This window comes from Neofelis nebulosa, chromosome 5, assembly GCF_028018385.1.
Source record: "Neofelis nebulosa isolate mNeoNeb1 chromosome 5, mNeoNeb1.pri, whole genome shotgun sequence".
Taxonomy (NCBI): Eukaryota; Metazoa; Chordata; class Mammalia; order Carnivora; family Felidae; genus Neofelis; species Neofelis nebulosa.
Window position 1 is genome coordinate 5,793,354 of NC_080786.1, and position 26,051 is coordinate 5,819,404.

A 26,051-nucleotide genomic window follows, 5' to 3' on the forward strand; every position below is an offset into this window, starting at 1 on the left:
GAGTAAATTAATAACGGAACGTAAGTCCCACAGGGACCTGTTTGCCTTATTTAGTCTGCTAGATACGGTTCTGAATAAGAGGGCCCTCAGCTAGATCTTGCCATTTTAGGAAGAGTAGTTTTTGAAATTTTTTTTAATGTTTTTTTTTTTACATTTTTTTTTTAACGTTTATTTATTTTTGAGACAGAGAGAGACAGAGCATGAATGGGGGAGGGTCACAGAGAGAGGGAGACCCAGAATCTGAAACAGGCTCCAGGCTCCGAGCTGTCAGCACAGAGCCCGACGCGGGGCTTGAACCCACGGACCGTGAGATCATGACCTGAGCCGAAGTCGGACGCTTCACCGACCAAGCCACCCAGGCGCCCCAATGTTTATTTATTTTTGAAAGAGACAGAGACAGAATGCGAGTGGGTTAGGGGCAGAGAGGGAGACACGGAATCCGAAGCAGACTCCAGGCTCTGAGCTGTCAGCACAGAGCCCGACGCAGGGCTCGAACTCACAAGCTGCGAGATCATGACCTGAGCCGAAGTCGGACGCTCAACCGACTGAGCCACCCAGGCACCCCTGTGAAGAGTATTTTTTAATTTGAGTTGCTCGTCATTTGTAATAGTTTTTGACCTCCGTGTTCTGGATTTGTACAGGGAGCTCAATTTCTGCCCATCGAGTGCATCACTCCCGGGCAGCCATCATACAGGAGTGAGTATACAGGGGTCTTTCCTCCAGCAGCTGGGTCCTTCTCCCTCCCCGCAGGCTGGGAGCACCTCCTGGGAGGCAACAGGGGCCTGCTTATAAGAGCAGCGAAGGACAGCAGGGCTGCTCAGCAGACAATTATTAAATGAGAGGACGAACAAAAGAACGTGAGACGTAACAGAAAACACGCATCTCTCGTACATAAGAATTATTCTGCAGGAGCTGTTTCCCATTTGAGACAAAATAAGAAACGCTTGTTGAATGAATGGATGGGCTTCCTCGGGGGCAGCAGAAGGCGGGCACCCATGTTGGCACTGGCCTCGGTCTCTGGAGTTCGCCTCTCTTTGCCACTTCCTGGAGGGCATGGGGGCTGCAGTGTGTGAGGCTCCCGTTTGAGGCAGTGTGGGACCTGTTGACAGGTGTTCTGTCCTCACGAGTTGGAACCCAGGGAAAGCACTTTTCCCCACCCCACCCCCTTCAGTCTGGGTCTCAATCTCTTAACCTCCAAAAAGGCGGTGACTATCCTAGCCCTTGGGGTCTGTTTCAAAAGCTGGCGTAGTACATGTGCTTCAGATGATTCCAAATCCACGTGTTCTGACCCTGCTTCTGCTCTAAGGAACCCCACTCTGGAGGGTGGGGCCGGCCATCTGCACCTTGAACAATGATTATAATGCAGTCTAACCTCCGAGGGTGTTCAACTCGAGTGCACGTTGGAACCCCCGGGGAGCTTGTTCAGCAAATGCTTGCCTGTGCTGTGTGCCGTGGTTCAGTAGGTCTGCGCCAGGGCTCCACCTGAGTCCTTTTTAGAAAGCTTTCCACATTAGACGTGGTCTTTCTAGCACTTGTCATACCAATTGGAGAGAAGCGCCCCCTCTGGTGGTCCACGGCCTCTTGGCCAGGAGCAGGATTGGAGAGCAGCCGTGAGCTGGTTTTCAGCCCTTCTCCCCCTCAGCTAGTTCTCTTGTGCAATAAACAGCCTACACAACTGCGCATGATATCCCTGGCTCCAGCCGGTTCCAGTCGGCGTGTGCTATGCTCAAGCACCGAGGGGCTGGAGTGCAGGACGGTCAGCGTTCCTGGGACAACTCAGACAAGGAGAGTCGGATGTTGAAGGGTAGACGCCCCGGATTTCTCACCCGTCCGTGGCATTCCTGCCCTGGGGTCGCCTCCCAAATAGAGGACTTGCAGCCCAGTCCTTGTCCCGGCGTCTGCTGTGGGGGGGACCTAGATAAGGGACATGGGAATGGGCAGATCTCCAGCTCCAGAAGAGTGTGTCTGCACACACGCAGTAGCCCTCAAAGAACATCAGCCGTGTGCATATTTTTCTGGAGGGCGGGGAGCATGAGGAAGGTGGTCTCCACTCTTGTTTCCCGAGCGGGTGGGCTCAGTGATGTAGAGCAGTGCTTCTCACATGGTCACAATCATAGAGGCTGCCTGGAGATCGTGTTAACATACAGACTCTAACTCAGCAGGTCTGGGGTCCGACCTGAGAATCTGCATTTCTAACACGTTTCCCAAGTGTCGGTGATGCTGCAGGTGCAAGGACCACACTTTGAGTAGCAACACCCTTCCTGGCACAGTCCTTTGAAAATGGGTTTCGAGTGGGCAGGAGTGTAAGCGGGTTTGTAGGTGGGGTAAAACTCTTCACTGTTAGTACATCTCTAACACCAAGATTCCTGGCCAGGATTTTAATAAGTACCTCTCAAACACTGAATTCCTACAAACACTTAATTCCTTTCTCATGCAAACACCACTCATACATTGTTTTTATGCCCCGATGTTAAATTCTTTCCTGCAGGTTCCGAGAGGCCCTCACCTTATTGATTTTCCAGCCAACCTGTAGGGAAGAGGAAAAAAGAGTGAAAGAAAATCGAAATAATTTGATTTGTGAGATAGAATTCAACGCTGAATTCTTAGTTGGTTGATGAAGAATTTGCAAAATCTGGGAACTATTTTTTTTTTCTAATCTAAGAATAGAAAGCGTGTTTTTAAAAATCTAAGAAAAGGGCGCCTGGGTGGCTCAGTCGGTTAAGCGTCCGACTTCGGCTCAGGTCACGATCTCACGGTCTGTGAGTTCGAGCCCCGCGTCGGGCTCTGGGCTGATGGCTCAGAGCCTGGAGCCTGCTTCCGATTCTGTGTCTCCCTCTCTCTCTGCCCCTCCCCCATTCATGCTCTGTCTCTCTCTGTCTCAAAAATAAATAATAAAACGTTAAAAAAAAAGAAATTAAAAAAAAAAAATCTAAGAAAGGACGTTGCTTCTGTTTAACAGGAGGGCAAAGTTCCTAGATGAAAGTCAAATCATTATGTCTTAAGGCTTAAAAGGCATGGCTTACTGATCTTTCTTCGAGGGCGTCTGGGTGGCTTAGTCAGTTGAGCGTCTGGCTTCAGCTCAGGTCATGATCTCACAGGTCCTGGGTTGGGGCCCCGCGTCGGGCTCTGTGCTGATGGCTCAGAGCCTGGAACCTGCTTCAGATTCTGTGTCTCCCCCTCTCTCTGCCCTTCCCCTCCTCATGCTCTGTCTCTCTCTGTCTCTCAAACATGAATAAACATTAAAAAAAACCTTTTTTTTAATCTAAGACAAGACATGGCCTCTGTTTAACAGAAGGACCAAGTTCCTAGATGAAAATCAAATCATGATGTCTTAAGCCTTAAGACATGGCTTACTCACCTTTCTTTGCACTTTGGGCTTTTCAGTTAGAGCTGGCTGATTTCTTTTTATTTGTTTGTATTCTCAAGTTCATATCCCTGTGGTTCCAAAGGGAGCAACCCCAGCACTGAGGGAGGTGTTTTTATTTGTGAAAATATAACGATTAGCTCTATATGGGGTTGATGTAATGCACCAAAGGGGGACATGTTACAGGAATAAGCTTATTCAACTCATTTCTAAGTCATATTGGCTTTTAAAATGTAATATTTTTACTCATTTTAAAGCTTTCAAAGCACTGTTTTCTAAGGGCCAAGGGAAGAAGACGCCTGGCTCCACTTGGATCAGATAATTGATCCTCCCTCCTGTGACCAACCGACCTACCTACCGCTGACATCCCCCTGCCTGTGACTGGCTCAGAGTTGCTTAAAGTGCACTCACCAAATTCCTCACCAGATTCTAGGACTTCACGTCAGAGGGGAATTTTGCATTAACAGTTACACGGTTCGTCCGTCTCAAACATTTGTCCCGACAGTAGTTCCTGCTTGCTTCACTTTTTTAAGCGTGAAAAGACCAAACCCAGCATCGTCTGTGCCCTGGCTGCCCAACGGGGTTTTGACAAAATTTGAGAAAGGCACTTGTTTTGTAACGCTTCCTTTACCCCGTTCCTCCAAACGCCCCGTGTGTGTGGGTGATCATCTCTGGTGCCCTGGGCTGCTCAGCTGCCGGCTCCCGCCTGGCAGGAAGTCTGTCACCACGGACCCGGCCTTGCCAGGCCGTCAGCCATATTGGGCATCTGTAACGTATGTGCCAGGTACGCCGGGTTGTGCTCCCCGCCTTTAGGCTTGGTTTCCATGGATTCTTCGGGGGAGGGGGAAAGGGAGGCCTTGTCCGTTCCTTGTTTGGTATTCCCCACCCAGGCCCCTTCTGATCCATTCTTTCGGTGCCAGCTAGGAACGCCTGGGCAAGCGATGTCCCTACTTGGCATTCCAGTTTCCTCCTTGTAAAATGGCATCAGAGGGGAAGCTACCACACAGAGGAGCCACCTGGCACGTAGTAAGCCATTACTGAGTAGGGGCCATCTGTGGATTCCATGCTTATGGCCATCGGCACCAGCAGAGTCCTATAAGGCAGGTGTTTTGCCTTCCTTTGACAGGTGAGGAAACAGAAGCTTAAGGAAAGGATGGTTAATTTCCCTGAGGACACATAGCTGTTGCAGACCTGAGCCAGCAATTAAAGTTGGGACGCTAACTTGTGCACTTTCTATGCTGTAAGCCCATGTGGTTTTCTTCCTGGGTAGGAATTTCATGGGCCCCGTCCCAAAGGATTCCCTTCTGGGAATAGGACTGTTTTTTCTGGTGAGGCTCAGGCTGACTCACGGTCAAATGGGGCCAATAAAGTATTTCCTGGGAATAAACTCTCTTTATGTTAACGCAGTTGGCCAACTTATTGGGAACCCCCACTCACCTCTGAGCCCTCGGTTGATTAGGGAATTGGGGGTAAAGTGCTTCCGAAATTTACCCGAATTCTGTATTAGCTGAGTTAACATGGAGGTCTCTCTCACCAGCTCACAAGGACCACACCTCAAGTGCCTAGAAGGAATGGGGAGGGGGTGCCTGGGTAGCTCAGTCGGTTCAGCGTCTGACTCCATCTCATGTCTTGATCTCAGGGTTGTCTGTTCAAGCCCTGCGTTGGAGTCCCCACTGGGCATGAAGCCTACTTAAAAAAAAAAAAAAAAGGTGGGAGGAGGGGATCTTAGATGAACACTAAATTGCTAGACTGGCAGCCAGACATGGGGACATGAGTGTCACCTTCAGTTTGACAGACACATGAGGAAGCTAGAAAATGAGAAGTCAAATTTCAAACTTTTGCAGGTGCCTAGCCCTTGCCGGGACCTTGCAGATACGCTGCTCGCAAAGAGCACTGTGTTGGCAGTCAAATAAAGCACACTCCAGAATGAAATGAGATGGCGTGTGATTGGGAGGAAGGAGTCCAAGGAGGCTCCCTATCCTCATTATCTGATTCTTCTTGCCAACCACTGCACGTTACAAACAGGACTGGGGCTTGACTCCACCGGCCAAGCTCCCAGGCCTGGGACAGCTGAGGTATGTCTGGAAGAAAGGGGGACTTTGCCAAGGCAAGCATCGCCCCTGCCAGGCAGACCAGCAAATGAACTTCTTCTTGCAGTCCCTCCATCCGAATCCTCGACCATCCAAGGCCCATTCATTTAATAAATGCAAACTCAGGAGCCCCTAAGTGCCAGGCACAGTGCCAGGCATCGAGGATACAGAGGCAAATGTGCATAAACCAAGTATGCTTTTCATCACGTGTTCTAGAAAATGTTCATTGATGTTTTCCTGATCCTGAGAGTAATGCGTGTCGGTTACAAAAAAAAAAATTAATTTAAATTGAATCACTTAATCTCCAGGGAGAAGCCCCAATAGCATTTTATGGTATTGGATATCCTTGTTAGCCAAGGAAAAGTGGGACTGGGAAAAAGGCCAGTTATGTGAATCTTCTTAGAATAAGATCCAAAATTTCAGAGTAAAAAACTTTTTTCAGATTTGATTGGGTGTTTACTTGAAAAGTAAAACTAGGGGTGCCTGGGTGGCTCAGTTGGTTAAGCGTCTGACTTCCACTCAGGTCATGATCTCATGGTTTGTGACTTCAAGACCCATGTGGGGCTCTGTGCTGACAGCTTGGAGCCTGGAGCCTGCTTTGGATTCTGTCCGTCTGTCTGTCTGTCTGTCTGTCTCTCTCTCTCTCTCTCTGCCTTCCCCCACTGGTGCTCTGTCTCTCTCTCAAAAATAAATAAAACATTTTAAAATATTTTGTTAAAAGAAGAAGAAAACTAAAAATTGTGGAAATAAGTTTATATTATCCTACATTTAACAGCCCTTGTCGCACTGGAATTATAATGTCAAGGATATCTTAGACCCAGGGCAAAAGCTTATTTGCTTTATTAGCATCTTTAAAATAACATGTTAATTTTGGAGATGAAGAAATTGAGTGCTAGATAGGCAGGTTTTGGGTGTGAATATTCCTATTATATCATAAGGTAATATTCTTTGTTTCAGATTTTGCCTTTTTTTTTTTTTTAGGACAATCACAAAAGGGTCATTTTACAAGGGTGTATTTTTTCCAAGCACTTCTCTTGATCTTTTTTATTTAAATCCATATCTTTGGAAGCATCTTAAAGTGTTGTCATCCAGGGATAATTATCAGTTAACCAACCTAAACTCAGCCAGATCGAGATTTATCAGTGGCTTTCGGTGGTTTGAGCAGTTTTCCAACATCACTTTCACTGATTTCATGAAAGCCTGCTTTTTTTTGCAGCAAGGGCTTCGTTTCCCTCAGCAGTAAATTTGTACCGTATTTGAATTGGGTCATCAGATGTCTACACTGTCTGGCAATCAGGGACAAAGGGAGACAGTTTGTTCACTGGTCCGTGTTCCCAGTCAGCTGAGAGCTGGTCATCGTAAGTCTTGCGACAGTGACAAAGTTGTGTTTTCTAACCTAAAGTCAGGGTAAGCAACGACTGGGACATGAGGAAAAGCGGAGCTAAGGAGACACCTGGGGTCTGGAACCTCGCCCACCTACCTCCTGGCGGTACGGTACCAAGAGCCGGGCAGAAGTGATGAGCAACCCCCAGTAGATCACTATTTTGAAACTTCACTGGGTCTCTCTGTGTCTACAAGGTGCCTGCCCCTGCCAAGGGGGCGAACGGCTCCATAATAAGCCTGTTTTTCAGTTCTGCGCTGGGCATAACGTGAAGCCAGAACAAAGAGGACGCGATGCTGCTTTGGGGTAAATTGTTCCCCTGGCTGGGCGGGGCTATACAGATTTTATTCACTGCAGATAAGAAAGCTTTCTCTTGGTGAGTGTGGATTTAAACGTGATCAATTAGCATTGTAGGTTCCCCTTGCATTCCCTTTCCTCACCTGAGACCAAATGCCCCGTACTTTCCAGTGACTCCCAGTGCCGGGAGCCTCAGCTCTACAGAGTATTGTGTGAGGTCAGGTTCACCAGAAGCAGAACCCGAGCTGGGCGTTTCTGTGCAAGCGATTTATTAGGGAAATGCTCTGGAAAGAAGCGGAATGAATGGAGCAGAACGGGACAGAGGAAGGAACCAAACAGATGTGCTGTCAGCTGGAGGCTGCTTTAACCTAATCCCACTGGAACCCGAGTTGCACAGCAGAGCTGGTCTCACCTGGAGGCAGAGGGATGGCCTTTTGCACCCATGCCAATCACAGGCTGCAGAATCCTTGCGGGGAAGGGCGTTGTAAGCCCCCGGGCGAAGCGGCTCCCATTCAGCCGGGAGCTGATTGAACCCACGTAGGAAAGGGGTCCTCGGGCAAGCACCCACACCATCCATACAAGGAGTCACGGTGTTTGCGTACTTCACAACTGTCGTAGGAGAGCGGGGTATGGAAATAAATGACCCCAGCAGGGCTGTATTTGTGCTGACAGGCAGCAAGAGGGTGATGCATGCTATCCCTTCCTGTAGGACCACCAGGAGCTCATGAGTCATGAATCGTACACTGAGCGCTCTGAATCCCAGAGAGGTCTGTGGCTTTTGCTCTTTCTGCTTAGCCCCACCAAGATCCAACCAGAATTTTATAATCTCCAGTAGACTGAGTAGAGTGACCGAAAGAGTCAGACTAATGCAATAAATGCTGGCTTCAATGTTACTTTCTAGCATTTTGGAATTAACAAAAAGAAAGAAATTCAGCAGCTCTTGAATAATCAATCAAAAGCAATCTTAGGCCAAGGCCAAGAAAACCAAGGGCTTCTCAAGTACCAGAGCAAGTTTTTGAAGCCCCAGTCATTCCTGCACACTCACGCAAAAACTGAAAAGGTCTTTGGGGCAATAAATCTTTATTTCAAGAACAGATAGACCTTTGACTTGAATTGAAAACCTCTCTCCTGGAGGCGTCTGGGTGGCTCAGTTGGTTAAGCATCCAGCTCTTGATCTCGGCTCAGGTCATGATCTCATGGTTCGTGGGATTGAACACTACGTCAGGCTCTGTGCTGATATTGCAGAGCCTACTTGGGATTCTCTCTCTCTCTGCCCCTGCTACACACACTCGTATGCTCTCTTGCCCACGTGTGTGTGCTCTCTCTTACTTTCTCTCACCCTCTCAAGTTGAAGGAAGGGAGGGAGGGAGAAAGAAGGGGAGGGGAGGGGAGGGGAGGGGAGGGGAGGAAGGAAGGAAGGAAGGAAGGAAGGAAGGAAGGAAGGAAGGAAGACCTCTTTCCTTCTTTGAAAGGGGTTTCTAGTGGGGTATTGAACTTCACAAAGGGAGTTTGGAACTAGGTTGAATAATCGTGTAATTTATATACATGCTGGGATGCTCTTGAGAGTAATTATACCCATGACAGGTATGAACGGGAACTGTGCCAGGGAAACTGAGAGTCAGCGTCACCTAGGCTTGGGCTGGCTGCCTCTGATGCCCACAGGCTGATTAGCTAGGATTTCAAGGAGCTTCTCCTTGGGCCAATGTGGACTCTGCTTCTGTAGGGAGGAGTATGAGGAAGGGGATGGTGACAAAGCCACCACAGTGAATCATTAGGACCAATCTTTGGGATATGCAGGTCTTGAGACAGCATTTGAGAAACTATTCTCTGGTTTCCTTATCGAAATTGCCAACACATACCCCTAGGCTCCAAGAGCAGCCCCTCACTCTGATGTGTAAATGTCGGTTTCTCTGCTGGGAGGTCTCTTCTTTCTAAGCTATGAGCTCTTCAAGGACAGGACTGACATCTTTCAGACCTGTGCCCTTCACACTGATCATGGTAGGTGATATGCTGACTCAGCTAACCCAACAGATGCTCAGGGTCTGTTCTGAATCCTGTGCCATTTCCATACTCTGGGTGTGAACTTAGCACCCATGAGTATTTGGTGCCAAGATGCACGAAGTAAGCCTTGGAAGCAGGACTGAGAAAGAGTGTTCCTGATAGTGGGGACAACTTAAAGAGAAGTGTAGAATAGTAAAGGGTGTTCGTAGAATAGTAATGTGTATGCTTATTCCCTCTAGAAAATCAGAGCTGTGGAATGGAGAAGGAGACAGGCTTTAGAATGCACCAAGAAGGCACATGACCTCATTGAACTTTGGTGTCCTGGCCTCTAGACACACAGCAAGAGCTAGTTCTGTGCCTTTGCCTTCTCCAGAATCTGCAACATACCGTCTCCCCTTGGAAGTCTTGATTTGGCTTCAGTAACTTGGATCCTGTGGGTTCTGAAGAGCCTCTTGGCTTCCCTGTGTTGTAGACACAGGTGGAAAGACAGCAGCTCGCCACGACCCCTCTCCTGGCTTTCTCAGGCCACCGTGTGTAGGGTCCAGCCCTGGTGGGCTACACAAGGAAACTTCTCCTTGTCCTTGTACCTGGGCAGGCTTGCAGGGGCCCTGCTCAGCCCTCACACACCTCCTTGGTGTGTATTTTCCTTAGAGTCTGTCTTTCCAAAACTAGCAAGACCTTGAAAGGCAGGATTCGAGTGTGGGCTTAGGAGAAAGTGTCCAGAAAGTGTCCTGTTGTCTTTAAGCCAAACCTTTGGAGACATCCAGCTCACGTGCGGCTGGTTCAGTTTACCAGGAGAGCACCGGGGTTCAGAGCCGAAACATTAGTTAAGAATGTCCTGGGTACCTGCTTCCCTTCCCAGGGGGACCATAGGTAGGGTGGGCCACCAGAGGAGGGCTAGGGGACTGGGCCTGGTCCCAGGTTCCCCTCCCACCGGAGCCAGCAGTGACTGTTGTCTGGGAACTGCCCCAAAGAAGGACCGTGTTTGCTAAAGTCTCGATCTGCCTCTTGGAGGCCACTTACACATATCTGTCCACACAGCCAGCCCATCCATTGGTGCTTTTTCTCTTTCAGGAGGAAATGGGCATTTCCTGTGAACTGCTGGAATCAGACTTCCTCAAATGCAGCGTGGGATTTCCTTTCATGAGGTCCAAGTCAAAGGTAAGGGGCAGATACAGGGCACTTCCTTCACAGAGGCCCCCGGCCCTTCCCATCAGCCACCTGCCCGGTCAGCTGCACCCCCACCCTCAGTCTTCCTCCACAACCCTGCCCTGGGCAGTGGCGCCCCAGGGGCCCTGGGCACATGTTCCCCTTTGATCCACGTGACGTACCATGAATGTGAGAGACGTACCATGGCCTTGGGACTTTGGCAAGCCCCGTCTGGTTGGCCTTCTTGAAAATCTTTCTCTGGGACATTCCATGCCACTGTGAGAGAGACAACATAGAAGAAATGTGGTCTGGGCTAGTGACCTACTGTTCTGTCACTCCCCTGAGTACTCAAAATTTTCTGAAGAGACCTCATAAAATTCTTAAAACATAAATACTGGTATTGCATTTTGTTTTTTTAAGGTGAAAGAAATTAGAGTCACTTTGGCATTTATAGGAACCCAATTTTCTGAGCTTAAATAATGTGGTCATGGTCCAGTATATTCAGACATTCATGGAACATTCTGGTGTATATCAGCCTTAGAAGAATATGCAAAGATATGTAGAAGATGTGATTTTTGGAAGCAAAACTAGGATCTAAAAGATCAGGTCTGCCTTTTGAAATGGAAGCTATTTTTTTCCTGCTACGATTTGAAGGAAATTTCACATTCCTTTGTCGAACATCCCCGCCCCCACCCCAAAAAATGAAAATTTAATCCTCCCCTCCCCTCCCCCTTGTCATAGAATCAAATTGTTTTAATCTCCAAGGCATTTTGGTCCCAATACCTGGTAGCTGTTTTGCAAACCATTTGTGAGAATATTCTAGTGAGAAAGAAGGTTTGCTTATTTCCTAGCAAATCACTCAGACCCTTCATTGTATATGTCTGCTCCAAACTACAGTGGCTCTTACATCTGTGATTTCTAACCCCTCTCCTGCTCTGTTGCTCATTCTGTCCACAGTCATCCCAGGAGAAGGGATGATGTAGCTTCCCTTAGAAAACGAGTTACAGGGGCACCTGGGTGGCTCAGTCAGTTGGGCGTCCGACTTCAGCTCAGGTCATGATCTCACAGCTCGTGAGTTCAAGCCCCGCGTTGGGCTCTGTGCTGACAGCTCAGAGCCTGGAGCCTGCTTCGGATTCTGTATCTCCCTCTCTCTCTCTACCCTCCTCTGCTCATGCTCTGTCTCTCTCTGTCTCGAAAATAAATAAACATTAAAAAAAAAAGAAAGAAAGAAAGAAAGAAAACGAGTTACAAATAGCCAGCCGGACCCTGGCCACATCCCCTTAGACTCCAGGTAGGGTGAGGAGGAGGAACATCCTGAACCCTGGACATGATTGCCCTATGGAAACATACATGGCACCTCCACACACAAATGTAATTGAAATCTTTTCAGCAACAGAAAATAGACTTAATTGAAAAACAGTGGCAATTGCCATTTCATTGTAAAATCCAGCCTGTATCCCAAATCAAACCTAAGGTGTGTCTGGCTAATTTTAGTTTAAAGATTACGTTAAGAGGAAAATTTTGTCACTTCCATGTACGGATCCTGGATCGCTTACCATAAAGAGAGGGTATGTAGTCATAAAAATGAATATAGTGAAAACAAAGCCACGTTGAATTCGGAAGCATTCAATTTTGTCAAAATTCATTAACTCTCAAAATAGTCATGGGAACCGACAGAAGTATGAATGTTGGAAAGTTGGATTTTTTCCCAGCTTGGTAATGCCGCTACCTTCCTCCCACATACAGAGGCTGAAACCATAGCGACCCTAAACCTGGAGACAGGAGGTCTAGGGGTGAGTCCCTGGAGAAGGCCCAAGAAATGACACAGCGGGGACAGGAACTGCCTCTCTCCGTGCCCACCTTGCCCTCCCCTGTGCCTGAGACCCTGTGGCTCATCAGGCTGCAGACTACCTGCAGAGCCTCATGATAACACCGTCAGCTTGCTTTTTTGGCCACGAGTTTCCCTCGGTCATGACCAGCCCACCCAGTCTCCGGCCTTCCGTTCTCCCAGGCCCCCGTCTCTGGTTTTGGTTTCTGACCTCACCTGGGTCTTTAGTGTGTTTAATTCCGATCTCCTGCCAGTTCTGACCCTGTGCTGGGACAAGACCCTTGGCTTTCCCTTCCTTTGTGTCCTCCAGCTCTGCTTCCCATCCCGTCTCCATGCCTCACCCTCCCTGGAAACTAACAACCCCTGCTGCAGCAGAAATTTCCGTCCAGAGAGGGATGTCCAGTATACATTGTATTTGATGGTCCAACGTCCATTATTTTCAGGTAGCATTCAGGGCAGTTGAGTCCAGTGTTGCAAAGTTAGACCAGTGCCTAGCATTAGTCATAAAGGAACCCAAATATTTACATATTAAATAATCAGAGACTCTCAGAGCTTGGTCGAATTTAAGAATCATTTTGTCCAGGGGCACCTGGGTGGCTCAGTTGGTTAAACATCCAACTTTGGCTCAGGTCATGATCTCGCAGTCCATGAGTTCAAGCCCCGCGTTGGGCTCTGTGCTGACAGCTCAGAGCCTGGAGCCTGCTTCAGATTCTGTGTCTCCCCCCGCCGCCCTGCCCCTCCCCTGCTTGCACTCTGTCTTTCCCTCCCTCCCTCCCTCGCCCCCCCCTCAAAAATAAACATTAAAAAAAATCACTTTGTCCAACCTCTTCTTTTTGTTGAAATGCAAAGAGGTTGAATGTCTTGGCTAAGATACATCGTTTGTGGCGGAGCCTGGTTTTATAACCCTTACCCAGAGGCCCCTCCCACATTCCCACACATGCCCAGTATGTACCTGGTGAAAACCATTTGTTCAGGGCAGTCTGTCCCCAGTCACAGGATGCTCACCCCTGGGAGTACCTGAGACGATTGTAGGTCCCGAGATTATTTTAGGCAGAACAGGGAAACTGCACTCAACGACATTGACTCTCAGTGAGACAGTCATTACCTGGTCAACACCCTTTCTCCCTAATCGTATGCAGGAGAAGGTCTCTGATAGTGCTGGCATGTGGTTTAACACCTTCCTGTCACTTGCTAATCTCCCTCTCACCAAAATAGAGTGGACCTTCCGGCTCAGGGCCTTCAGCAGGCAACAGAATGCTTTGTTTTCATTTATGTTTATGACAGTCCTCTCTTAATGGTAAGGGACGCTGGTTCCCATCTGTGATCGGGAATAGAAAGTTTCCTGTCTTTAGGGACCCCTAGGTGGCTCAGTCGATTAAGCATCCGACTCTTGATTTCAGCTCAGGTCATGAGATCAACCCCTGCATCGGACTCCTTGCTAACAACACGAAGCCTGCTTGGGTCTCTCTCTCTGTCTCTCTCTGTCCCCTGCTACTCTCTCTCTCTCAAAATAAATAAACTTAAAAAAAAGTCTTTAAACAAAAAGAGTAAGGCAGGAAAAGTACAAAGTAAATGACACAGGTGATACAATATGCAGATGTTGCAGACTTTAGGAAAATGGTGTGTGAGTGATAATTAGAAAGCTGCCTGGTTTAAAGGACAAGCCTATCACTTCCTAGGGAACCCCAGTTGCTGAAAAGGACAGCGTGCCTCTCACCAGAGCGCCCTCCGGGCCTGGCTTTCCTGCGAAAGCTGTATCTCTGGCCTGGCAACCAGAAAGATACACGTGAAAAATAAAGCTTGCCATGCAAGTGGGCTTCCAGAGGTCATAAACTGCAGAAGACTGTAGCGGTTAAGTTCGGAATGCCTGCTAACGCCAGGCGTCACTTTCTTTTCCCCCTAGTATGAATTCAGCGTGATCTTTGACACCAGCCACGTGTCTGGGGAAGAGGAAGTTCTTAGCTTCATCGTTACCGCTCAGAGGTAAGGGGGATTTCATTTTTTTTTTCAAAGATAACAGAGTTATGCACATGGGAGAGGACATGGCCAGGTCATGCTTTGATGAGGCTCAGGACGCTGAGGAGGAAGAAACGGTTCAGCAATGAAGCCCCAGGCCGCGGGGTGGAACCACATCTCTCAGGGGTGGCGCTAGTCTAGGTCTGCTTATGCGGCTACCGGGCCAGACAGAGCTCGGAGTGTCTGGGGATCATCCAGTCGGAGCTGATGGTTTTTACAGCCAAGGAGAGACAGACCGGGAGAGGTGAGGATTCTGAGCCAAGCTCATTCGTTCACAAACTTCCCCCGTGGGTTGTCGGACGGAGTCAGCTGTTTCTCACGAGCACACCGTCGCATTCCCTGACGTGGAGAGAGGGCCCTGCAGTCGGAGGGCCTGGCCGAGCCCGTGATCAGAGGCCCCGAGACCTACTCCGCAAGAGAGAGCTTGTCCTGGAAAACCTGTGGGCCGATAGTGAGGGCGGGGGGACGATGCAGGGCGGCTCCTGCCCTCCGCACGGTGCTCCCGCCCCTCTCTCTGCAATGTATCCTCGAGCCCCAAGGGCCTTGGGGGTTGTCAGCTGCCTCCACAAGCCAGGACCCACACGCACCTTGAAGCGCCATCGGGGTAGCGGTCGGCTGACAGCTGGGATGGACGGAGAGGTATTTAGGTGGGTGAATAGGGGAAAAAAAAAAAAAAAGCTTCGATTGAGCTGTAGGGTGGACACCCAAGCCTATACCTTTGTGATTTGAATTTTCTTTTTCTGGAAATGATTTTTTAAACTCACCGGAAATGTTGCCAAGTGTAATTCAAGGAACTCCCACATAGCCTTTGCCCAGCATCACCCAGCGGCCACACTTTGCTCCATTTGCTTTCTCATTCTCTGTGTGTGTGTTTTTTTTTTCTTAATCATCTGGAAGTAAGTTGCAGAAGTCATGCCTCCCTCCCGTAAGTACCTCAGGGTGCACGTCCTAAGAAGGAAGCCATTCTCTTAAATAACCACATAGAGTTAGCAAATTCAGGAAATTTGACTGCTGATACAATGCTGTTATCTACAGTCTGTGTTCCAATTGCCCCCAGTCGTCCCAGTGACTCTTCAGTCACTTTTCACTGGTCCACAGTCCAGTCAAGGATCACGCATTGCTTTCAGTTATCATGTCTTATCTATAGTTGCCTTAACCTCCAAACAAACTTTCATGCCACGAGTCCTAAGTCCATCCTGGAGGTGGTCTGGAGATCTGAACCAAACTCCCTGAAGGCCAAGGTCAGGCAAGGACCACTGAAAAAGGTGAGAAAACAAAACGAAGAACCTGCATGATTAATAGAGGCCAGGAAGTCGGAAGACCAGACACCGAGTGAGCGGTCAAGGACCAAAAGTCAACCAGGGAGAGATGCTCTGTGGAGTCACAAGGTTATTGGCACAGGGTTCCGACCTGAAAATGCGCAGGATCCGGGGTGCAGAGGGAGGCAGCGAGCTCAGCTTCATGAAACTAACCCAAACCTTCCTATGAGGAGAATGCCCTCAGGAGCTGAGAATGACAATTCTAGAGAATGACATGTCCTGGACTCTTCAAATGAGCCCCGTTGGGGCCAGCTCAGGGGCGACGTGCCGCACGGGATAACAGGCACCGACTCAGCCACGTCTCCGGCCCCCAGATACAGCAAGAGTCATGCTTGGGACCATCTGCCCACCCCCCGTGCACGATTGCCAAGTGGCTGTCATGGGCAAAGGACCGAGCTGGGGCTGAGAGGGATCCTGGATGAGTGAGGGGGAGTCTTGCATCCCAAACCGTCTCAAGAAGGCTCCAGTCTAGAGTTGGAGGCAGACACGCAGCTTCCTACAGGGGAGGAGAGAGGAACTAGCGAGGGCAGGCACGCTTCGCCCCTTCAGTCTGCAAATGTCCGAACACTTCCCACAAGCCAGTGTGCTGCGTAAGACACTGGCACAGGCCCTCCTCTTGGAGAACCAGTGGGCTGGTAGCAGGGGGACAGATAATGAGCAAATGACTGCGTAACGTCAGCGAGAGACCAGGAGACAGCGGGATTCATCCAGCAAGCGGGACGCATTCGCCGGCAGTCCTAAAGCATCTTCTTTTTGTCCTGTACTCTCTTTAAGCCCACTCAGGGGACTTAAACCCCCATAGGGGGTTCTTTGGCTGTCCTAGGAGGGGGTCCAGGACAGTCCTGTGCATTCTGAGGTCTCAATCACTTCAAGCCTCACAGCACATTCACAAACCTGTGATTAAGGTGTCCCTTGAAATAATCAAAATTTGATTTAAAGTGAAGGCTCTCGCCCCTTAGGGTGGGCAAGCGGCAGAAGGGAAACCTACCTGTGTCTCTCTCTCTCTCTCTCTCTCTCTCTGTCTGTCTCTCTCGGGAATGGTCTTGCTTCCCTCCAGGGATGCTGCTCCTGCCCCCTCTTTCCCTGGGAGAGTTCCTGAGCCCCCGAGGCTCGCAGCAGGGCTTGTGGGAGGTGTGTGTGAAGCAGGAAAAGTGCCCGTCCCTTAACAGGTGCTGGTGTCTACACTCCCCCGGCCGCAGGGGTGTTTGCAAGCTAACTCTTGCCTTTGCACAGCCAGCCCCCTGCTGCGGGTTCTCAGCTGCTCTCCCTCCTCATATCCTCCAACCTCAGCCTGTCCACAGCTAGAGACCCGTTCAGCTGAGGCTACCCTCAGGGACGGGACCAAAGGGGACCCCACACTGGCCTTCACACAGAGTCCTTACTCAGTAGCCTCAGCCCTGCTGGTCTCTGGATTCTTCATGCCCCTCTCTCTTCACTGGGCCAGGAGAGGGAAAGCCAGACGCCTTCCCCTACATTCTCTGGGGATGCACCCCACCCCCCACCCCACAGCAAGGTGCCCTGAAGCCTGAAAGGGCAGACACCCTGCCCCCACGAGCACTTCTCTCTAAAAGCTGTTTCTCCAGAAATCCTCCTTTCTCTGCTAGTACATCCTTGACGTTTCAGCTTGGATTTTTTGCCCCCGACCATAGGAAATCCTGGTCTGGTGCTTTCCTCTGAATCTTGGCATCTTTTATACCCCAGCCAAACCATGCATCAGAGCCAACATACTATCACCCACCCCCCACCCCCCCAGTGATTGTTGAATTTTCACAGACGCACCAATTCCCCAGAGTCTCGACTGAGATCCTTCCCAAGCCCTGAGTCTGTCCATTCTCTGCAGTCCATGCCGGGCCCCTCACTAATGGCTTTGCCCTCAGGTATCCCATCTCCATCTCTAGCCGCTGGTTTGGGAAGCTCAGGTCGGTCCCCAACAAGCACAGACCAGCAGGCACCTCCGGTGAGATGCAGACACAAAGAAGCCCTGATTGTATCTCCCACTGCCCTTCGCTTTTGTTTTCCTTTGAGGCCTTCCTCAGTCTCCGTGTTATTTAAAGCTGGCAGCATTCAGATTCACTTTCCCTTGGGAATGACTGGATGCCAGAAGCATACATTTTCAGAGCCCCTCGGTCCACAACCACGGTCGCCTCTTTTGGCTTCCGTGCCGTTTCTGTATTTTCTTTCTTTCCTTTCTTTTTTTTTTTTTTTAAAGCATTATCACTAATATTTCAGAGAATGTTCTCTCTCCTAAAACTAAGAGTGCCGCATGTCACAGTGTTTATTTGGCTCTCTTTCCCTCGCGTTTTCGTGTCCGACTTCCGCTCCAGAGGCAATGACTCTCTGGCCTTCGGTTCAGCGCTAGTCGGACGTGGTGAACAAACACTAAGCGCGTGTAAAAAGTAGACGTCAATACCAACAGCCGTGATTGTTCGCAGCCAGCCCAGCAAGGCCGGAAATGCTGCAGAACCTTCTAGCCTGGCAAGGGGGGACCGCGCCACGGGCTACTAGCGTTTCAACGCCGATGACCACTGGCGGGGCTTGCGAGCTTCGGGCTTGTGTGAGACTTGGTTATTTCCCATGCGTACTGTTTGAAGATCACACGGTTCCCGGCCACCTAAAATGTGACTGCGACCTAACAGAACTGCATACAAAGCATAGAGAAGATGGACTCTGTTCCCATCGCTAGAACCCAGAATGGCTTCCCCGGGGAATGGCATTTACCAGAAGAGTGTGTTTTCAGGCTGAGGACACAGAGGCACGGCGTCGAGAGCTCACACAGGAGAGCCTAAGACCCACTGCAGGTGGTGGGCATTGCAAGGTTCGTGAGCCATCTCTGGGGAAGGCTGGGGAAGACGACTGACGGAGGAGATCTGGCTGGGCCACGGAAGGCCCACGTAGCTCAGGAAGTCCGCCCTCCATCCCAAAGGCAGAAATGTTTTTGAAGCAGGAAGTGACGCGTGCCACGGTTTGCCCACAGAGCACGAGATCGTTGAATTTAATAAAAGGAGGCAAATAGCCGATCAAACCTGGAAATTCTCATTCTCCTGCTGAGTCTTGGATCCACAGAAAACCCTGTGGTCGGGCAGACCCATCAGGGTGCACTCTCCGTCCCTCTCCACCTGGGACAGTCGATATTCCTGGGCAGGAAATAAATGACATCGGAAGCGACTTCCCTGGTTAAAAAGAGGAAACTCCACCTGCCTTCCAACCCCACCCAGAGCTAATCAGTGGTCAGAGAAGGAGAGCCCAGGGCACCCCGGTGAAAACTCTATCTGTCAGAATCACATGTCCGTAGACTCCAGCTGTGCCCATTGGAATCACCCCAGGGGGCTTTCAAAGCTACCTATGTCTGGTCCACCCTGCAGAAATTCGGGTCTATTGGTCTGCATGAGATCTGAGCTTCGGCAGCTTGAAATAGTCTCATCAGGTGATTCTAAGAAGCAGCCAAGGCTGAGAACCACTATCCGGGGTCCCTGCCTCTAGACTGGGCACATTTCCACTCAGCAAACACCTATTAAGCGGGTAGTACGTCTCAATGCAGTGCTGGGCACATAAGAAATCATGCTAATAACTTACTAAAATCAAGAACACCCCCTTTTGTGCATTAATACTGCTACATCGCATCAGGGGACACGTAGTAGTGGCAGCTTACGTAATTGAAATAGAATCTTCTAGCCTTTGAATCACAAATGTTAAGGAAGCTGTATTATATGTTAAACATGCAGCGGAATATTAGCCGGCACTCATTTCTTGCCAGATGGTGGGAAAACTGGTCTCACTGCCCCAGAGGGCGGCCTCAGCTCTTGACTCCCTGTTATGCCTGAAAGATCCCTAAAGCCCCTTATCTTGAAAGCCACAGTTAAAATATCAATCGTCCAGTCCTCCCCGTCACCACCCTTTGAAGATCTCCTGCCTACTTGTGGATTTAGGAGGACATAAAGTTGAGGCTAAACAGTCCTCCAGAGCTCTCTCAGCAGCCTGGCTCTGCAGACCCTGGGAAAGCATCCCAAGTCACGAGCTTGCAGAGTGACCGGAAGCCTTTTGATGTCTGGCCTCTGTATCTCAACTTTTCAACTTCAGTCGGTCTGGAGCAGTCACTCGATGACAGATGAGACCGTTGGGCCCGAGCGGCCAGCAGCCACAGGTGGCTGCACAATTGGTAGGGCAAGGGGTGGCGCTTCCTTCAGGAACCCATTACTCAGACCTGGCAGGATGCCGGGTGTGGGGAGGGGGCAGGCCAGGGCGTGACTGTCCCATCCATTCTGCAGCCTGGTGGGCCTCTAGCAGTGATTCTAAGGCTTTTATTGCCCACCCCACCCCCACCCCCCGCCCCGGGGAAGGAGAGGCCAGGTGGACACCTGACAATCCGGCTTCGTCAGACTGGCTGCCCTCTGAGTGATGGATGTCACCCCAGATGCGGAAGACGGATGAAGAGCCAGGGGTCAGAGTCACAGAGCACCATTGTTTCAGAACAATAGGAGAAAGAAGGAGAGGGCATGTGGGCTGCTATTTAAGTATTGTTGCCTTTAGCACTTTCTGGTGGGAGAGGAAGGCAGTGGGGGCAGAAGGAGGGCAGGGAGCAGGCAGGAACTCTGCCTGCCTCAGGGAATGGGGGTGGTGGGGAGCGATCCAGTGAGCCGTGCCCAAACCTCAGCAGGTCTCCGGGCTACTGCATTCCACCCCTGGAAGATGAGCTTGGCTTCCAGCCGGGGTCCCACACTCAGGCCATGTGGTAGAACCCATCATCTGGGAAATGTAACAAAATAGTAAAAGCAAGTTCCGTCTTCTCTCTCCCTCTCCTCTTCTTCCTCCCCCTCCACAACCTCCCAAATCTCCTACCAGATTTGGAGGAGGAATCACAATGGAAAAGCCCTCGTTTGGGAGTCAGACTGACCTGGTTTGCTCTGGGTCCCTTTGGGCAAGCTCCCTAATCTGTCTGAGCTGCTCCTTACCTGTCAGAGGTGGGTAATCCCTTCCGGGTTCCTCTTAGGACCCAGTGAGATCATGCTGTGCAATATGCCTGGCACAAAGCGGCCACCCAACAGCATCAGCCTCCTTGCCCTCCCCTTTCCAGAAAGACCTCACAACACTCCCCTTTCTCACTCCAAAGGGGACACCTGTGTGTGGACATGCCGCAGCCAGAAGTCTCCAGAGGGAGCCCCCGTGATCTTTCTCATGACAGGATTGGCCAGGGCCTCTCTCCCGGGCTCGGCTGCTCGGCTCCATGGCTGGTGGGTGAGGCCCCCAGCTGGGCAGCAGCTGCTCAAGTCCAGCAGACCCTTTCCCAGCGGCAGTGCCCGCACCTTGCCGGCCCGCCGCTCGCGGAACAAGCACTTACAGAAGTCGCATGCGCTGGTGGTGTCCGCCCATAAGCGTTCAGCACTCCCCTTGCCCCTGCACCCACCGGCCAGCTTTCAGCTCCCAGCACCTGCCCCTCTGCCGAGGCTTTCTCTGGCCAGAGCCCACCCACTTGGGTGCGTGGGGCAGGTGCCAGGAAATGCATGCTCCCTGTCCCCCGAGTGGCGGGTCTCAGGAGTCCGTGGACCAAGACCCACCTCCCTGGGAAGACTGAGTTGGGAAGACGAGCTGTGTGTTCCACGCTGCCTCCCAGATGCCCCTAGCGAGACCAACCCCAGTACAGCGCCGACCGCCTGCACCGTGTGCCTTCTTCGTCTTCCTTCCCTTCCCTGTCTCCCTCCTCCACTCCCAACTGGTGTCTCTGGGGGTCACCTCCCCGACACCCTACCTGTACTCACATCTTGGGAAGGGGATCGCAACTGGGACAACACAGTGCCCACCGTGACTCTGTACACGGACCGGAAACAGAACTGAGGACACGTAAGGTGCACAGTCAGCCCTCGGAGGGTGACGGACTGAGGTCTAACTCGGAACAAACAAGCCTGCTGCCGGGTAGCTGGCACTGACCGGCACTCACCCCTCTCCCTCCCGCGCAGTGGCAACGTGGAGCGCTCCGAGTCCCTGCATGACAACACCCTCACGCTGACGGTGCCGCTGATGCACGAGGTGGACACGTCCATCACTGGGTGAGTAGCCAGGCCGGCCAAAACACAGGGGGACCCCGCGGTGGCACACCGGGCCTTGCTTGTATTTGCATGAGTAGCCAGGAGTCCGGGGCCCTGCCGGTCCCACTTCTTCCCAGCTTTGAAATGCAGGGCAAAAGCTAGAGCTACTGGCCCGTGCCCTCCTCCCTCCTTGTTTTCTCCTCTTTCCCAGCTACCCACCCACCTGCTGGGTAACACAAGAAGTTGGACGGCAAGGTAAAGCCCCATAATTTCTTTGAGCGTTCTGTACACCTTAATGTGCGTGTTTTCCCGGCACCCACCCCTCCAGAGTGTCATGATGTCTGGGATTCAAATCTCAGCCGAACGCTGCTGGGCCAGAAGTTACAGCCAGATGTGTCCCAGCGACCCTGGCTGGCTTGCAGAAAGGTCCACCTTTCCGATTAGCTTCACAGTCAGCGCTGGCTTTGCATGCTTCTGTTAACCCCTTCTGCGGTGGCTCTTCCCTACGTCTATGGTGGTCCGGAATGGGCAGGGAACAAATCCAACGGGCACGGCGTCTGCCCAGGGGGAAGTCCACGGCCACTCAGCGTTGCTGGCGTTGGAAGGCAGGGCTGCAGGCCGCAGGCTGCAGGGACCCAAAGCAACCCGGGTGGTTTTCAGCCAAAGCCCAGGCCTGGAAAAATGAGAACTCAGTTCCTGTTTCTGGCTTCAGAAAACAGAGCACATACCTCTTTGATAGTGGAAAAAGGATTTGCACAATTAAGTGTAGATCAAATGAGGACCCACTGAACCCCTGCCCCGATGCAAGCTGAACTTTCTAGAGGTTCAGAGTTTCTCATTTTTCACTTCTCAAGTGCTTCTGGGTCCCGGCCTTGGCTAGAAGCGGGAGCGTTAACGCACTGCAGAAGGGCCATTCTGCAAGAGTTCACATGCCGCTGGGTGCCTGCAACGAGCCTCTGGGCGTGCTTGCACTCTGGGCGTTTTAGTCAAGTCTTTGAGACAGGAGGCATCAGAGGAATATATTTGCAAGTTAGCATAGATCTGCCTCTGTTCTATTTTTAACCACGTGCGGTTTATTTACTTGCCTCATCAGAGGCACGGTGAGAATACGGCCTGAACCAAGCCCTGCCCTTGGGGAGGAAAGAGAAAACACTGGATCCTGCTGTCAGGCCCTAGGAGGCCTCATTGTGGAGGCGTTAACAGCCCCCACTGAAGCCATCAGTTACACACCCGCGAGTCAACCTCTGACCTTTCCAGGAACGTAAAACAAGGCTAGTTTAAAGGAATCAGTTCTTGCCATTTGGTCACTCCAGAAACTCACTACATTTCTAAAATAGTACATGTAAGTTGGAAGTAGATGAATTGCTGTCCGTTCAGGTTTGGTACCAGAAATCTTACATTACCGTGTCTGGGCAAGTGAGTGGCTTCTAGAATGTCATCTAGAATCCGTGATTTGTCTCGGAATTCGAGTGAGTCCGAGCTTGGTTTCGTCTCAATTTTGTTCACATGGGCAATGTGGAAAGCATCGCTACAAACTGAGCTCGAATTCTTAACCACATCTTCAATAGCCACTGTTTGAAGTCTGAAGAAAAATGCTATCATTGAACAGACTCAGCTTTTAATACCTAATTTCTCGTGGTTTTGGTGGTCTGACATTTAAGTTGTTTTAATGAATCTGTCGGAGTGGGGTGTAGGACGCCAGATACATAATTCATTTATATTTATTTCTTAAAAGCTTGTCGTGTTATTCCTCAATCCCCAAAATGTTTTTCAAATGATAGAACATGTATAATTTTGTGATCCACTTTAAAAAAAAAACAAACAACAAACAGCTGAACTCAAAGCTACCATTGTCGTCGTCTTCCTTTTAGAAATGTAATCTCAGTACATATTTGTATGTGTAGTTTATTGATTTAATATAAAAAGACATTCCTGGAAGCTTCTGTTTAGGAAAACATAAATCTGGCTGTGTCCATTTATAGGAAAAAGAAGTAACAATTCCAGAAGGGAAGGGTTTGGTGAAGACACTGGAGGGAGCAAGGTTCTAAATTAAATAGAGACAGAGGTTTGGGTTCTCAGGACAACTGTGACCGTGGATTGCTTGACCGAGGTTTAGGGTGACGGATTAAATGCTTTCCTCTTTCAGAATCATGTCTCCAACCTCCTTTGTGTACGGCGAGTCTGTGGATGCATCCAACTTCATTCAGCTGGATGACACGGAGTGTCACTTTCAGCCCCTCAACATCACCCTTCAGGTACCCACCCCTGGAGACTGTCTCTGTCACTGAGGGCCCACGGAAGGGCCCATGAGATGGATCTTCTACTGAAAAACAGCTAAAGAACTAGGCTCTTTCCGGGAGAAACTTGTCCCAGCCTGCTTGGCTAGAGTGTAGTGTGTGTGTGGCCGGGGGAGGGGGGGGGGGAGGTTTCCGTAACCACACAGAATTAATCCCTTCCCTGTCTGCTGTATAGACCCCTCTGCTTTTCAACACTTGGAAGGAGAACTGTGTGATAAACCCCAGCTTTCCCCAAGAAGGCCTCTGGCCAGCATCCCAACCCAACTGGCCCCAAAGGATCCCTTTGAGTTCTCCATCATTATTCAGCTTATGGAGAGGGCAGCCTCATGCATTTGCTTTGTCCCCTTTTTCCTGGGGTTCTTCATGCTGACTCGGCCTGAAGGAACAGGGACAGCCATTCACAAGTGCTGTCTTCCAGTAGCAAAGTCGTGTGAGAATGTGTAAGCTCCCCACGGGAGGCAGCGTGCTGCTCCCTCATGGAGCCGTGGCTGGCTCTCCCTGGTCATAGAAGCACATTTTCAGCAGGCCCACCCGGTGTGGACCCTGGACATCATAAGGAACACCATTCATTCTCTAGATCAGGGTGGGCAAACATCTTCTGCCAGAGGCCAGCAGGTAAGGATTTTAGGCTTTGTGGGCCACGCAGTGTCTGTGTATGTGTATATATATATATATATATATATATATATATATATATATATATATTTCCCAACTATTTGAAAGTGTAAAACCATTCTTAGCTTGCAGCCCATGCCAAAAACAGGTGGCAGGCCAGATTTGGCCTACAGGCCAGTTTGCCGACCCTCATTGCGAAGTATAAATTCTCAGGCCAGCACTGTTCGACTTGAACATCTTTGTGTGTTAAGCTAGAGGGACCTCGGCCTCATCCAGTCCATTCTCCTCAGTTGGCAAACACTGGTCAGGCTCTGACGGGACAACCCTGTGTGGCCAAGCCCCCTGCCAGGAGCTGTGGATGAAGTGAAGGGAGATGAACCCGGCTGACCCATGGTGCACTGGAATCTACACCCCACATCCCTCCATTCCAGCTCCTAGAGCTGTCCCCGGCCTCTACCCGTTCGTCCCCATAGAGAAGATGGTTTTCCAGTCTGGCATCGACTGCCATGACCAATAATTACTATTTTCTTTCCCCACGGCCACTCCTGGGTGGACTGAAGGGATGAGAAATAATCATGGGGTGTGGGTCTAGAACGAGGCGGTGAAACATTTGTGGGATCTCCCAAACAATGGTCTTCCTCTCTCTAAAGTGTTGTCCCAGGCAAGAGACCTCTAAAACTGTGATGAGGGACGCATGTTCCCAGCTCAGAGAGGAGGTGCTTCCTGACCAGCTAAGCCCCTAGTGTCACACCCTGTGCTTAGTTTCCAGGGAAAAGGGGAAGATGGGGTTAGACCTGCTTTCGAAGCCTCACAGTGATTGCTGTGAGTAGGACCTCTGGGTTTCTGAATCGCTTCTCAGAATTAGTTTATCTTTCTCCGTTGCTTTTTGTAATTGGATAGAAAACAGATAAAGACCAGATGGAGTGATTTCGTTCACTTAAATCACTTTAATTACTTACCCACTCTTAGCGGTAAGTTTTGGAGGTGTCTTACAACAAAAGATACAGTCCAGAAAATGATTCAGAAGGGTTCACGTGACACACACCATTAATGAAGAGGGTATAGGTGTTAAGAGAGAAGACAAGAGTCGGAGTTATACTGAAGATCCAAAAATGTTCTTATCACCCTCTAAAATGAAAGAAGGAAAGAAAGATCAATGCATCTGAGGGCATGCGGTCAAGTCGTGTTTCTCTGAAGGCATTTTTGCAGGGAGCTTAAGGTCTGGTATTCAGGCAAAAAGCTTTCTTCACATCTGACCCGACATAGGATACAGGCTGGAGAAGGGGGCCAGGAATGAGTGGCCGGGCCATGCCCCTTAGATAAATCTCTTGATTAGCAGTTGCCTGAGGAAGTACACGGCATTCCGTTCAGGATTAGGGGAGCTGACTGAGTCCGAAAGATGGATAGCGTGTGTCGTCGATTAGAAGGCATCCTCTTGTGCCAGCAAAGCTGACAGTTTCCTTGAGGGTGCTCTGGTGACTCATCTTTCTGATCTAATCGTCACTATTATGACTGAAACGTAGGATGGCCACCGACCAGGCTGATGGTCCTAATGACCAAGGAACGGAGCTAGTGGGGGAGGGTAAGATCAGGAATGTGGATAAATCTGTTCCGTATTTCCTCATTCTGGCAGCATCGCTGCTGAGGAAGGGCATAAGACTTTCCGTACAGCGT

The 26,051-nt window shown here is 50.2% G+C and overlaps 1 protein-coding gene across 3 annotated transcripts in view; it reads left to right on the plus strand.

Annotated features, from left to right (window-relative positions):
- Nucleotides 1-26,051, plus strand: part of ITGA9 (integrin subunit alpha 9) — a 363,974-nt gene that overhangs the window by 255,064 nt on the left and 82,859 nt on the right. For all 3 annotated transcript variants that reach the window (XM_058729394.1, XM_058729396.1, XM_058729395.1), the window contains exons 19-22: nt 10,208-10,294; nt 14,014-14,093; nt 21,397-21,486; nt 23,612-23,720. In XM_058729394.1, the coding sequence (XP_058585377.1) occupies nt 10,208-10,294; nt 14,014-14,093; nt 21,397-21,486; nt 23,612-23,720 (366 nt within the window). The remainder of the gene's footprint in view (nt 1-10,207; nt 10,295-14,013; nt 14,094-21,396; nt 21,487-23,611; nt 23,721-26,051) is intronic.